This window comes from Camelus dromedarius, chromosome 18, assembly GCF_036321535.1.
Source record: "Camelus dromedarius isolate mCamDro1 chromosome 18, mCamDro1.pat, whole genome shotgun sequence".
Taxonomy (NCBI): domain Eukaryota; kingdom Metazoa; phylum Chordata; class Mammalia; order Artiodactyla; family Camelidae; genus Camelus; species Camelus dromedarius.
The window spans coordinates 11,700,500-11,715,302 of NC_087453.1; the positions used below are offsets into that span (position 1 = coordinate 11,700,500).

General features: G+C 53.2%; 1 protein-coding gene across 5 annotated transcripts in view; it reads left to right on the forward strand.

Annotated features, from left to right (window-relative positions):
- Positions 1–14,803, forward strand: part of ZNF335 (zinc finger protein 335) — a 25,687-nt gene continuing 10,884 nt past the window's right edge. For 2 of the 5 annotated variants that reach the window (XR_010385032.1, XM_031433712.2), the window contains exons 1-18: positions 2–261; positions 931–1,181; positions 2,489–2,729; positions 3,534–3,611; positions 3,870–4,175; positions 4,266–4,397; positions 5,220–5,366; positions 6,552–6,804; positions 6,884–7,061; positions 7,776–7,888; positions 8,782–8,800; positions 8,931–9,047; positions 9,138–9,214; positions 9,296–9,456; positions 10,207–10,439; positions 11,338–11,431; positions 11,552–11,646; positions 14,107–14,366. Coding sequence is in view for 4 of the 5 variants with exons in the window: in XM_031433712.2 (XP_031289572.1) it covers positions 981–1,181; positions 2,489–2,729; positions 3,534–3,611; positions 3,870–4,175; positions 4,266–4,397; positions 5,220–5,366; positions 6,552–6,804; positions 6,884–7,061; positions 7,776–7,888; positions 8,782–8,800; positions 8,931–9,047; positions 9,138–9,214; positions 9,296–9,456; positions 10,207–10,439; positions 11,338–11,431; positions 11,552–11,646; positions 14,107–14,366 (2,705 nt within the window). In the remaining variant the exon portion in view is untranslated. Of the gene's footprint in view, positions 262–930; positions 1,182–1,312; positions 2,730–3,533; positions 3,612–3,869; positions 4,176–4,265; positions 4,398–5,219; positions 5,367–6,551; positions 6,805–6,883; positions 7,062–7,775; positions 7,889–8,781; positions 8,801–8,930; positions 9,048–9,137; positions 9,215–9,295; positions 9,457–10,206; positions 10,440–11,337; positions 11,432–11,551; positions 11,647–14,106; positions 14,367–14,803 lie in introns of those variants that run through there. The other 3 variants (XM_031433713.2, XM_064497030.1, XM_064497031.1) reach the window with 3 other exon arrangements.

The following is a 14,803-nucleotide window of genomic DNA, read 5'->3' on the forward strand; positions in this document are numbered from 1 at the left end:
TGAAAGTAGTCCCCAACCCCTAGTGGACTCAGTCTCTCACACTAGGCGACATATAAAATTCTAGATTCTCTTCGGACTCGCTTATGGTTGTGAGGCCTTGGGGCCACCTTCCGGTACACTGGAAGCCTATCGTTCTCCGTATCGTCGTAGGAAGTAGTTCCGGCCTACGGTAGGCCGATGGGTCCCTCCGCAGCAAGGGAAAAAGGATGGCGACCTCATCGATGCCGGAGTCGGAGAGGAACGCGGTTACGAAAGCGTCAGGTGAGCGTCAGGTGGACTCAGGTCGCCCCACCGCACCCTGCCGTGAAGTGGGGCAACACTGCGGGGATATCCGGCGGCGAGGTCCGGGCCGGCGGGGCTGCCCGAACAGGGCCCCGGGGTCCCAGGCCCTTTAGTCGCTCTCGCACTTGCCTGAGCGGAAACCGGCGCCGCCACAAGATGGCGTCGGGCCTGGAGCGCAGGCAGCGCCGGGGACAGCCCCGAGTCTCCAGGCCCCGGGACCGTAGCTGTCAGCCCCCTCCGCACGGGAACCAGAGGAGGGGGGAGCAAGCCGCTGACCCAGGGGGCCTGCGGGCTGTACCACCGACCCTGCACCCGGGGGGACTCGGGGGACCGAAGGGCTGAACCACTGAGTCCGACGGGGCCCTTACAGCGAACCACTCTGCGGGAGTCATGGAGGAGAGGAGGAAAGGGTCAAGATTACCCGCCATTGACCACCCTCCCGGGGATGGGGGAAGGGCCCGAGACTGGGAGGCAAGGCTTCTCGGTCATGTTTTCCCGAAGCTCCCTTCGCTCTGCACGAGCGAAGCCCCACCCTGTCTACAACTCAGTCTTTGCATCAGCGAAATGGGCCCACGGGTGCAGCTGGGTGGGCCGGCGGGGCTGGGGAGGAGGCCCACCTGTTCCAGACCCCATCGGCTCCTCTCGCAGAGTGAAGGCTCCGGATCCTGCGCCCCCCTGTCGGGCGGCCCTCGGAGCCGATGGAGGAGAACGAGGTGGAGAGCAGTAGCGACGCGGCCCCTAGGCCTGGCCGGCCCGAGGAGCCCTCTGAGAGCGGCTTGGGTGTGGGCACCTCTGAAGCCGTGTCGGCCGACAGCAGCGACGCCGCGGCCGCCCCAGCGCCGGCGGAGGCCGACGACACTGGTGTGGGGCAGAGCTCGGATCGCGGCAGCAGCTCTCTGGTATGGACCGTGCTGGCCGGCGTGGGTGGAAGCAGGGACCGCAGGCAGCAGAGCCTGGCAGCCAAGGGGAAGCAGTCTGCAAGGCTTGCTTATAACTAATATTTGTTTATGGTTTACTGTGAGCCAGGCATCATGCCAAGCCCCTAGCATGGATTTTCTCATTTAAGCTTCATACCTTGTAAGACACATAACCGTTCTTTTCAACATCTTACAGAGAAGGAAACTGAGGCACAGAGCCAGGATTCAGATCTACTGTGCTATTCATTGTCCTCACTCTTTGAGATGTAGGTTCAAGTCTTGGCTCTACCTCTGATTCACTGGGAGACTTATTTGAGCCTCAGTCTTGGGTCTGTAAAATGGAGTAGAAATATCAGTTGCTGAGGGTGCTCTGTTGTGAGCTCCTACCAGACATTTTCTTGGAAACGCTTTGTAAAATAGTCTCCTCCTGGCTCTGCTGCCTCTTAGCTCTGTGAGCTTGGACAAGCTACCCAATTTGTAGTCTTACTTTTCTCATCTGTAAAGTACCTGCTTCAGTAGATTTTGGGGGGAAATTAAATGAACTGATACATGCAATTAAAACAGTGTTCAGCACATGGTAAGCACTCATAAGTATTAGCCATTACCATTGTCATTATCTGCAAGGCAGTGATCATTTTCAGTACATCACATTATAGGGGTGCCCAACAGTAGCCCTCACTTTGGGGTCCACGGGTCTCATTAATTCAGCAGAGATGGACCTACCATGTGCCCAGCTTGTGCTGGACCCTGGGGATACAGCAGGACACGAGAAAGATGTGGTCCTGGCCCTTATGGAGGGTAGAGTCTGACCAGGCAGACTTATACTGCAGAGTGAACCATGATGAGATCGGGGGACACAGACGCCTGCAGCATTGAAGACGGAGAGGTCCTAACTTGGCATTAGGGGTCAGAGTCACCTTCCCAGAAGGTACCATCTAAATGGGCAATGAGAAAGCTGGGTAGGAGTTAGCCATGCTATGGTGCTGGGGAGTATTTCAGGCAGAGGGGATTAGCTTATTCGAAAGCCCAATGAAAACAGGTCCACCTGGCTTTTGTGGAGGGTGTGGAGGGTGTGAGGCCTTTTACCTGACCAGAGCCAGGGATCCGGGGGCTTGTTCTTGGGAGGCTCCGTGACTACAGAGCTTCTCCCACTGGTCCTCAATGGGGTTGAGGGTGTGGGTGGCTCCATTCACCATGTCCTTGGGCCAAGGGGCCCCAGGTGGGTGGCAGCCTGCCCTGCCCCATCCCTAGCTCCTGAACTCCCTCTCTCCCTGTTTCCTGTCCCGCAGGAGGAGGTATCTGAGAGCAGCTCCAGCACAGACCCTTTGCCCCATGGCTACCTCCCTGATTCATCTTCTGTTTCCCATGGGCCAGAGGCAGGGGTGACAGGTGGCCCCCCAGCCCTGGTGCACTCCAGTGCGCTCCCAGACCCCAACATGCTGGTGTCCGACTGCACGGCTTCTTCCTCAGACCTGGGCTCAGCCATTGACAAGATCATCGAGTCCACCATCGGGCCCGACCTCATCCAGAGTGAGTCAGGCCGCCTGGAGCAAGAGTTGCCCACAGGGGTTTCCCTGCAGAACCAGCTGTACAGGCTCGGGCAAATAACCTTACCACTCTGAGTTTGTAACATGGGAACAGTAACCTGGTCTCATGGTGGTAAATGATGTGAAGGTTTAATGAGACAGTGCAGTACAGAGCCTGACATGAGAAGCACTCACTAAATATAGAAACAGTAATTCCTAACTTTGTACTGAGGTCTGTTCTAAATATTCTACATGCAGTAGCTCCTTAATCCTCTTGGTAACCCCAAAAAGTAGGTTTTATTATTATCCCCACAGTCTGGATGAGAAAGCTAAGCGAGGCACAGAGGACATAAAATAACATACCCGCTGTCATCAGCAAGCATTGGGCCATGAGCTCAGACCGTCTCACTCCAGAGCTGGTGCTCATGATTGACCATGCTACCTTCTGTTATTAAAGATGTATGTAAGGGTTGTAGTACCTGGAAAAGCCCTGGGATGGTCTGGAAAACCAGTCCTAAGAAAATGATGCAGGAGCAGGGCCTTGACCTTGGAGAAGTTTGGCAAGGAAAGAGGGGACCCTCCATGTTTAATGGTTAAAGGCAGGCAGCTGGGAACTGGCTCCTGGGCCAGCATGTCACTCACACCAGACCTCCTAACACCCTTGCCCTGGACGAGAGGTGGGCAGCGGGGCAGCTGAGGCTCAGAGGGGCAGTGCAGCTGGCTCACAATCATGGGTAAGTAAGAATGAGTGTGGGCATTGACAACTGTCATTATCAGCTGGGCATCCCCTCCCCACATCTCTGCTTAGGCTGCATCACCGTGACCAGTGCTGAGGGTAGCAGGGCCGAGACCACACGGTACCTGATCCTACAGGGACCAGACGATGGTAAGACCCCAGGCACCAGACCCAGGGAACCATTTAGTGGGTCAGGGAGTAAGAGCCAGAGGCTCTGCCACAGACTCAACGTGTCATCTTGGCAGGTAGGTTATCCACTGCTCTAGGCCTCAGTTTCCCCACTGTTAGTCTGGTGGGGAGTTGGGTTCTAGGATCCCTGGACCTGCCTAGGAGGGGGTAGCTGTAGCTCATGGTCAACCTCCCCTTCCACTTCCTTCCCTCTGATTCCCTTACTACCACCCCCACCAGGTGCCCCCATGGCATCGCCAATGTCGAGTTCTGCCCTGGCCCACAGCCTGGCAGCCATTGAGGCTCTTGCCGATGGCCCCACGTCTACATCCACATGCCTGGAGCCACCTGAAGAGGCACAGGGTGGGCCTAGCTCCCCAGCACAGCCCCGCCTGGGTTCTGGCACTGAGGAGCCAGACCTACAGAGCCTGGAGGCCATGATGGAGGTGGTGGTAGTGCAGCAGTTCAAGTGCAAGATGTGCCAGTACCGGAGCAGCACCAAAGCCACACTGTTGCGCCACATGCGGGAGCGGCATTTCCGCCCAGGTGTGTGAATAGCAGCCTGCTTGCCTGACTGCGCACGTGGAGCTAGGGTGCCTAGGGTCAGATGTGGCAGGCTTGTCATCCTGTCCCCAGCAGCAGCAGCAGCTGGTAAAAAGGGACGTCTGCGGAAGTGGGGCACCTTGGCCAAGACCCAGGAGGAACAGGGGCCAGAGGAGGAAGATGACGATGACATCGTAGATGCTGGTGCCATTGACGACCTGGAAGGTAGGCTACCGTGCCACCCCCACCCACATCTGCAAATACTGAGCTCCCTCTGGCCCCCATGGAGGGCTAGGAAGAGAACTGGCACAGACACAGCTAGAAGCACCTCCAGTATAAGACAGGAGTTGGGGCTTGGGGACCAGGACCTTTGTGTGCAGTTGTACAGACTGCACTGAAAAATAGCACCATATCTAAGGGTCACATTGATGTTTGCCCAACAAATAGAATGCAGGCCTCATATGTACTATTTTTGATAGCTGTATTAAAAAAGTGAAATTAAGGTTAATAATTTATTTTGTCTACCCATGATGTCTAAAATATTTCAAAATGCAATCATTATAAAAAATTAATAGTTACTTTCGTCATACTAACTTTTGGAAATCCAGTGTGCGTTTTACACTTAAATTATGTCTCATTTTAGACTAGGAACGTTTCAAGTGCACAATAGCCACATATGGCTAGTGGCCCCCGCATTGGATAGCAAAGTTGCAGAGTTTGTAGACTTGAATGTTTATTACAAGTATTTTCTAACATTGGCTGTAAAGTGTGTTGAGGAAGGGGTGCTTTCTAATTTGCATAAAGGTGCCGTTTGAGCTAGTGGTAGGCATTAGGAAAGGTGCAGAGAAAGGACTGCAGGGGCTTGGATAGGGACACTCACAGTCAGCCAGGGGAATATCAGGAGGGCATCCTGGAGGAGGCATCACTGATGGGTTTGAAGGAAGGAGTAGGCAGGGTTGGGGAAGTGGGCCTCTTTCCAGGGGAGCTGGCAAGGGGTCAGGGCTGAAAGGTCGAAACTGATGCCCACCTTCTCTGCCGTCTCTACAGAGGACAGTGACTACAACCCGGCTGAGGACGAGCCCCGGGGCCGGCAGCTACGGCCCCAGCGCCCTACTCCCAGTACACCCAGACCCCGCAGGAGACCTGGCCGGCCCCGGAAGCTGCCTCGCGTGGAGACCTCGGACCTCCCGGATGGTGAGACTTCCACGTGGGTGGGCCTCAGGGATGGCCTCATTCCCTGCTTGCTTCTGTGGAGCCTGGGGACTGAGTGTGCTGTGCAGAGCAGCACGTCTGAAACCCACCAGGGTGACCAGGCCTGCTCATCAAGGGGAAAGTTTTAAGAATTATTACTGAAATGAGGACAAGTCTGAGGCCTGAAGCTGTGTCTGAGGAGCACAACGTAGAGCGTTAGGGCAAGGGACAGGAAAGACCTGCTGCGGGTGTGAGTGCCAGCTCTGCAGCCTAGCAGATGCGTGACCTGGGGCATGTCGCTTCACTTCCTTTTTTCTTTTTTTTTTTTTTTTTTAAACTTTGTTTCTTAAATCTCCCGCTCCCTTATGAATGGAGGTGATAGCACCTGCCTCTTCAGATTGTTTCAAGGGTTAAATAGATACAAAAGACCCACAGTAGCTGTTTGGAGGTGGGAGGGGTGTTATGTTTTTGAGTCTCCTTCTTAAAATAACTTTTTACCAAGATATATGTGTGGAAAAAAGCACATGTCTCCTAAGTGCCCGGCTCAGTGAGTGTTCACAAGGTGAATGCATCTTAGTAACCTGGTACTCCAGTCAAGAAACAGGATGTTACCAGCACTGCATGCTTCACTTTTTTAAGTTTTAAAACATCACATTGAATAGTGTTGATGTTTTTGGATAGGTAGCACGTTGCGTTGTTCAGGCTACAAAGGCTTCGTGAGCGTGTATAGTGGGGTCTTCTCCTTCCTCCCGTTGGCCCTTCTGCCACCCGGGCTCCCTCTGGAAAACCAGTGTTTAAGTGTTGCTCTTGCTCCCCAGATCTTAGAATGTTTCTGCGAGGTCACTACAGCAGCAGTTACCGGCTCTGTTTGACAGATAGGGAAAATGAGGCTCAGGGAGGGGAGTGGCTTTGCCAAAGGACACACAGCAAGTTGGTGGCAGAGCTCAGCCTACATGCAGGTCTCCTGGCTGGGCGGTCCCTGCTCTCTCGCTACTGCTCCAGACTGTCCTGTTTAAGTCATGCTAATGGCATGTCAGAGGGCGGGTGTCCATGCTGCCCTCTAACCACAGGCTGTGTGTGTCAGTCCTGTGACCTGGCATGCCCATCAGTGGTCTGACAGTGTGGGGGGCATGTTTTGCCTGGCCTCTGGCACACCTGTCCACATCTGTTCTGGTGTGTCCATGGCAGGTGTGGAAGTAGAGCCTCTAGTGAGTTCCCAGAGTGGACAGAGCCCTCAAGAGCCACAAGACCCCGAGGCCCCCAGCTCCTCGGGCCCCGGACGCCTGGTGGCCCTGGGCAAGGCTGACAAGCCCCCAGTGGAACCCGGTGTGAGCCAGTCAGATGCGGAGAACACGGAGCTGTCCTGTCAGGACGAGCCTGACGCCCCACCCCGCCGCCGTGGTCGACCCTCCAGGCGCTTCCTGGGCAAGAAATACCGCAAGTATGCGGAGCAGAGATGGGGGGCGGCGGCGGCCAGGCCCCCCACCCAGCCAGACCTTTCCTCAACACCCTCCTGACAGGTACTATTACAAGTCGCCCAAGCCGCTCCTGAGGCCCTTCCTGTGCCGCATCTGCGGCTCCCGCTTCCTGTCCCACGAGGACCTGCGCTTCCACGTCAACTCCCACGAGGCTGGAGACCCCCAGCTCTTCAAGTGCCTGCAGTGCAGCTACCGCTCCCGCCGCTGGTCCTCACTCAAGGTGCATGGAGGGAGGCGGGAGGCAGGCACGGGCCAGGGCAGGAGGAGGAAGGGACACTGGGCAGGAGAAGGCCCTGAGAGGGAGTGGACCGGGCACCCTCCTGCCCCTTTGCAGGGTATGTCTGGGCCACAGGTTCACTGGAGGATGTCAGAGGTGGGCACACACTGCGTGGCGGTCTCACATCTTCAGAGATTTGCTTCTTCCCCGCCACACCTGGCAGATGGCAGCAAAGCTGCTTTAGTCTAATTCAGTGTGTTAGAAGCTCTTCCAGCAGGTGGCAGTAACGTGTCTCAGGAGAGGGGCTCCTTTTCTACCCGGAGGTGCCAGGTGGGCCTGCAGTAGCCCGAGCCCATCTTTTATCCCGGGCCTCCTAGGCACTCTGATTTTATCCTCACACAGCCTGATGAGGTCATATAGGTATCTGACCCAGGAAACTGCAGCTTGGCTTGCACAAAGAGAGGCAGAGTTGGCTGTCATGGGCAGATGTTGAGATACCTTGAGCACGGATGGCCAGAGCCCCTGTGCTTTCTGCATACCGTACTTCCTCCCTCACATGGGGCCCTGGATGCGAAGTTGTTCTGTGGAACCCTGCCCTGGAGGAGGGGGGAGTCCCAGAGTGCAGTGGGGAAGGGGCAACTCTCAGGCTGTGGGCACTGGGCAGGTGGGCAGGAAGGGAGGTTGTGCCCCAGTGCCGTCCTTCTGCCTCTCTCACAGGAGCACATGTTCAATCACGTGGGCAGTAAGCCGTACAAGTGTGACGAATGCAGCTACACCAGCGTCTATCGGAAGGATGTCATCCGGCACGCGGCGGTGCACAGCCGGGACCGGTCAGTGCAGATGGGGCGGCAGAGGCCAAGGGTCACCATAGATTCCCATTTACCAAGCCCCTGCTCTGAGTAAGCTGCATTCGCGGCACATGACAAACATGGGGAAGGCAAGGCGATTCATCCCAGATCACAGCAGAGTAGAGCAGTAGCAGGGCCTTGTTTGGTCTCTTTCCTACTTCAAGTTTTGCAAAATGGGAGTCGTTGTCAGGGTTAAGGGAAATCGTGTACCTAAAGGGGATCAGAGAATGATCTAAAGATCTTCCAGGCTCCAGGCCCATGCTATCTCACAGCCCTGATAGAGCAGACCTAGGACAAGAGGGTGAAAAACAAAAACCCTTAGGGGCCTAGTGATTACTCACTGAATTATAACTAGATCTGTAGCTTCAGGAAGGAGTGAGATGCACAGGGGTGCAGTGTGAGCAAAGGTTGGATACAGGGATCCATGAGGACAGTGACTCGATCTATTTGTGGGAAAGCCAGCTCTCCAAGATGTGTCTAGGTTTAAATAGATAGATGGATGGATTAGATAGGTAAGTAGATAATTAACTAATTAATTCTATGTCTAAATAAGATTAGGGACACCAGGTCAAACACCTGGTTTGACAGTTCTCTTTCCTGCAGAACTTCTTAGAACCTTCAAAATGCAAATATATTTTGTGACACAGAGAGAGAATGTACTCTTGAATAAACTTAGTTGACTGCAAAACCTGTTTATAGCACATCTCTTCACATTTTCCCTAGCAAACTCCAGTTGGGGAAACACTGTTCTAAGAGAAAGGGGCTTGGGTGGGGCCTGGGGACACTCAGGGCTGAGCCTGGGTCTGGTTGATGGGAGAGGATCTGGGCTGGGCTTGGGGAAGCAATGGTCTGACTCCTCTGCCTTTCTCCCCCAGGAAAAAGAGACCAGATCCGGTGAGTCTGGGGCCCTGACTCGGGAAGAGAGCCTGCTTCAGGGCCACTTATGGGGGTGAGGGCAGGAGATGAGGTCTCACTCTCCCTCCTCCCTTCCTCTCTCCGTCTGGCCCCTCCTGACCCTTCCCAGACCCCGAAGCTGAGCTCCTTCCCCTGCCCCGTGTGTGGCCGTGTCTACCCCATGCAGAAGAGACTCACACAGCACATGAAGACACACAGCACAGAGAAGCCCCACATGTGTGACAAGGTGGGTAGGGCCAAGGGCAGGGCTGGTGTGGGGTCGGGGTGAGGACCTGCCTGGGGGATCCCCCATCTAATTCACTCCGCCCTCCCGCAGTGTGGGAAGTCCTTTAAGAAACGTTACACCTTCAAGATGCATCTACTCACGCACATCCAGGCTGTCGCCAACCGCAGGTACACTGACAAGGAGGCCTTAGGACTGCAGCACCCCTGTCGCACCCGAACACTGAGCTTTCCCCCTCTGACCACCTCCAGGTTCAAGTGCGAGTTCTGCGAGTTTGTTTGTGAGGACAAGAAAGCACTGCTGAACCACCAGTTGTCCCATGTCAGCGACAAGCCCTTCAAATGCACCTTTTGCCCCTACCGCACCTTCCGAGAGGACTTCCTACTGTCCCACGTGGCAGTCAAGCATACAGGTCAGGCTGGCCATGCCCCAGCCCCACCCCACCATGGATGGTGAGCCCTCAGGCTCCGTTGCCCCCAGTCGGAGGCTCAGCTCTGTCCTCCCCACTGGCCTCGGCAGCCCCTGCCCTTCAATTGCAAGGGAATCCCCTCTAGGACGCACTCTAACCTCAGCTCTGACTCTAACTCAGCCAGCTCTTCTCTGTGTGCCTGGGGCCAGTCACTTGTCCTCTCTGAGCCTTTCTTAGCAGTGAGAGGGGGGATACCAACCATGTGGTTGTTATAAAAGTGAGTTCCATTTGTTCCTGAGCCCTGCCTGTGCTGGGCGCTGGGGCTAGAGACGGGTCATCCATAGGCCCTGCCCTTGGCAGATGAAGCAGCTGAAGCTGGCCCACGGAGGATAGACAGTGAAAGCTGGTTCTTCCTCCTCACTGGTGTACAGCCCTCTGGCAGGCACGCTGGGGAAGATTAGAGAAAGGGAGCCAGGGGTCCTTTAGTTGGAATCCTGGCTCCCTGAGGGGAGGTGATTCATAAGAGGAGCCATGGTTGAGTGACCTTAAAAATAGGCTCTCACAGGAAGGCTGTGAATGTGGAAGGTGGACCTGGTTCGTCTGTGTCCCGGCCCACTGGAGTGGACAGAGCATATGTTCCCTGAGCTTGAGCACACATCTCTGGGAGTGAATAGTTGGGGAGGGCCTTGAGGTCACGGAAGGCTTCCTAGAGGGGGTAGGCAAGCCCAAGCGCCCCTTCACGTGTGCCTGCAGGGGCCAAGCCCTTTGCCTGTGAGTACTGCCACTTCAGCACAAGGCACAAGAAGAATCTACGCCTGCACGTGCGGTGCCGGCACGCTAGCAGCTTCGAGGAATGGGGGCGGCGCCACCCTGAGGAGCCCCCCTCCCGCCGTCGCCCCTTCTTCTCTCTGCAGCAGATTGAGGAGCTGAAGCAGCAGCATAGTGCAGCCCCTAGACCACCACCCAGCTCCCCAGGGCCTCCTGAGGTAAGCTCAGCCAAGCAGGCAGCAGACAGAAGAGGTTTGCAGGCAGGGCAAGAATGCCAGTATGATGCCACCTCTCCCAACCCCAACATCCCCATTTGCACTTTGGGTACAACGAAATGACCTCTGCCTCTCTGGATTATGGTAAAGAACAGCTGAGGTCACAAATGCCATCCCTAAGCTCAGACTAGGGGTGGTTTTCCAGCACTAGTATTAGAGAATGAAAATATCACTAGCTTAATTGTGGTAATAGTTTAGCATTTTCTCACATAAAAGAAGTCCAAAGGTCGGCAGCCCAGGGCTGATTTGTTGGTTCCATGGTCAGTCATCAGGAACCAAGCTCTTAGTATTCTTTCCCAGTCATCCTAGGCATACAGCTCCCAATATTTGTGGTTGCTTCATGATCCAGTATGGCTGCAGAAGCTCCAGCCTTCCTAGCCACAGCTCAAGCAAGAAGCAGGAGGAAGGGCTAGGGGGAGAGTAAAAAGGATGCCTGCCATCTAGCCATCTTACCTTCCTCGTGAACATTACCAGAAGCTTCTGCTTAGCCACATGGCCACACTTTACCTAGCTGCAAGGGAGACTGAGAAATACACTCTTGTAGTTAAGTATATTGCCTGCCCCAAAAGATGGACCATCACAATGTGCTGGTAGAACACAGAGAGGTTCTGGAGTCAGACAGTCTTGTGTTCCAAGTCCCAGTTCTGCTACTTACTAGCTGTGGGATCTTTAACCTTAGTCAGTTCATCAGTAGCATTGAGCTCTAAACATCTTGAAAAGTGCTTGTGTGAAGATGAAACAAGCCAATAGACATAAAGTGTCTGACATGCAGGAAGTGCTTAGTGATGCACTTAAATCTGAGCTGCCTCCTCTCACACTTGGCCATATTCCTGCCCCACAGATCCCCCCAGAGGCAGCACCTTTCCAGTCCCCTGAGAACCCCCCACTGCTCTGTTCTGACACCCTGGGTGGTGCCACCATCATCTACCAGCAAGGTGAGTTCTGAGGGAGGGTGGTAGCAGGGGCAGGGCTTGTGCTGATGGGGAGGGTGGGGAAGGGGGCATTGGGTGCCAGTTTCCTAGCCCTTTCTAAGGCTCGGGTCTCACCCAACGCAGGAGCTGAGGAGTCCACTGCCATGGCCACACAGACAGCCTTGGATCTGCTGTTGAACATGAGCACTCAGCGGGAGCTGGGGGGCACAGCCCTGCAGGTGGGTGAGCTGCTGGGAATTCTCTCCGGCCCGCCTACCTTTGATGCCGGCTCTGCACTGGACACAGGGGTGGAGGGAGGAGAGTGATGAAGCGGACATGCCCTGTCCTCAGGGAGCTCCCAGTTAGTGGGGAGACAGATCCACTGAAACCCAGCGAGCAAACAAATGCAGAGGATGGGGACCAGCTGTGCCAGGGAGGCCCCAGGAGGCCAGGGAGGTCAAAGGATCTCCCACTCCACTCTCTGGAGTCAACAGCGACCTCCACCATGCTGAGTAGTAAGCACGACCCTTGTTGTTTCTGGGACCCTGTTCTCGTTGGTTTTCTGCTAGCTCTGTGGCCGTCCTGTGCCTGTGGGTCTGAAGTAGCTTTCCATCTAGCCTCGTGTCCTGATTCTGTGCCACCTCCCACAGCCTGACGGACTCCCAAGGCTTTCTCCAGCTCAGAGCTCTTGCTTGTTCCATGCACCTGAAGCCCTCAAGTTCATTGTCTTTACTTCTCCCTCCTCCACCCCACTGCCTCCCTCCTCTCCCCATGTGCTTCTCTAAGGCAGGGAAACGTTGTTAGCACCTCTTGTCTCCCAGCTTGTTGAAAAGATGTAGATCGTATGTTTGAAATGATAATTTCCAAGAACTTGGAATAGTAACATGCTGCTCAGGGACAGACAAAACTCCATGGAGGAGGAAGCCTGGTGCTGGACCTGGAAATCTTCATAGGGTTTAGTTTGCAGTGTTTGGGGTTATATAGTTTTACATTTTTAGACAAATGTATCACTTTGTTACAGTTTTTGCCTTTGATATCATCCGTAGAAAGGCCTCCTTCACCTCAAGATTATATGAATATTCGTTTGTATTTTCTTCTTAGGGGTTCATTTTTTACACTTAAATCTTTATTCCACCTGGAATTTATTTTTGGTGTATACAGAAAGGTAGGGGACTATCTTTATTTTTTTTCCAAAAGTTTTCCAGTGCAGTAGATCAAATCCTCAAATCTTCCCTGTGGTTCAGAATATCCTCTTTATTGTGCACTAGATTCCCACGTGTACAGGAGTCTGTTTCTAGACAAGTTCTGTTCTGTTGCTCTGTCTGCTGTTCTCATGCCAGTGTCATGCATTTTGGGTTTCTTGTTTTTGTTTTTCTGGTTACAAAAGCATATGCTTGTAAAACTCAAAATGAGCATTAAGAAAACAAACAAACAAACAAAAATGAACATTAAAAAATATTCTCTTTAGAAAGTCCGTAAAATTCCTCCCTTCCCCTTAGTTTCCACTGTGAACAGCTTAATAAGCATTTCTGCAGAGTTTTGTCCATGAGCTCACCAACACATAGATCTTGTGATCCTCAAAAAATGGGATCACACTCCCCATGCTGATCGACAGCCTGCCTTTTCTTCCCTCGATAGCACATGAGGCACCGCCTGGCCACACACACCCATCTCTTGTGTCCTGACTTCTCCACATCACTCCATCAGATAGATTTCCTGAAGTTTTGTCAGTCCTTTATGACTGGATGGTTTCCAATTTTTTATTAACTCAAGGCAGTGCTCCAGTGTGCACACATTTTCAGGTGCTCATAAACATGTTTTTTAGTTTTTTTAAAAAGCCGCCTAGAAGTAGAATCAATGGATCCCGAGGTATGGAGCCTCAAAATAAGATACGCTAATTACATGACCACTGCCAGAGTGTGTTTCCCCACAGCCCCGTCAGCACTGGGTAGCGTCAGTCTTTACAGGTCCCTTCTGTGCGATGGGAGTAGATGTCATGGTCTTATTTTGTAATTTTGTGGTCATAAATGAGATTGAATTTTTCTGTATGTTCATAGACCATTTTACTTATTCTCTGACTTACCTATGTCCTGTATCTATTTTTCTATTAAATTATTAGTCTTTTTATTATCACTTGGTAAGGTCTCTGTGTATATGAGGAAAGTCTGCCTTTTATCTCTAATATGGATCATTAAATACCTCCCTTTGTTTTCTGATCTCATTTTATGGTTTGTTTTGCTGTAGGTTTTAGCGTCTTTTGTCGTGATTAGGAAAATCTTCCCATCCCAAGGATTATAAAAATATCCACATTTTCGTTTAAGATATTTCGAGTTTTATTTATTACATTTCGATCTTTAATCAATGTGAAGCAGACTTTGGAGGAGGATGTGAGGTAGAGCTCTGACTCATTTTTTTTCTTAAATGGTTTGCCGCTTGTTCCTCTACCCCAGGCTTTCTTAATTTTGGCACTTTGGGCAAGATAATTCCTTGCTGTGGGGCCTGTCCTCATCATGGGATGTATGGCAAAGTCTCTTTCCAGTTGCTGGGAGCACACAGTTGTTATTGTGCAATTGACTGGCAGTGGCACTGGGTCTAGCCAGAGTGTAGGGGAGCTTTGAGGCCCTGAGATAGAAAAAGGCCTTGAATGCCAGCTCCTTTGCCACAGACTTTACTCATGATGCCCACTGATGCTGTTGCAGGTGGCTGTGGTGAAGTCAGAGGACGTGGAAGCAGAGTTAGCGTCCTCCGGTGGGCAGCCCTCCCCAGCAGGTGCTACTCCCCAAGTGGTAACCCTCCACGTGGCAGAGCCAGGGGGCAGTGTGGCTGCTGAGAGCCAGCTAGGCCCCCCTGACCTACAGCAGATCACCCTGGCGCCTGGGCCGTTCAGCGGGGCTGGCTACAGCGTCATCACGGCACCCCCTGTGGAGGAGGGCACATCAGCTCCCGGCACACCTTACAGGTGAGACCTGCCGCCTGCAAGACCCCATTCAGCCATTTGTAGGTGTGCTGGGGGGGAGTCAGATGAGGACCCCACCTTCCCACCCAAGCCTAGTTGGCTCCTAATACCTGTAAAATGATTGGCATGTAGGAAAGTGATATCCCTTGCAGGAGGTCAAGAGCTACAGTTTTTTGGCCACTGAAGATGTTCCACGTACTTGACATTCATGAACTCGCTTAAACCATTTCCGTGAGATCCACGTTTCCCTCACTTTACAAACGAGGAGGGAGGTGAAGGAACTCACCTAAGGTCAGACATGCAGTAGATCTGAACGCTGGCTCATGTGTGCTTTGTTCTGGATGGTCTCGAAGGTGTTTTCCAGTTCTGACCTTCGGAAGGAGCTCAGGTGCCTTAACAAAACTGGAGGCCCTGCAGGTGCACCTGGCTTCCTTTACACT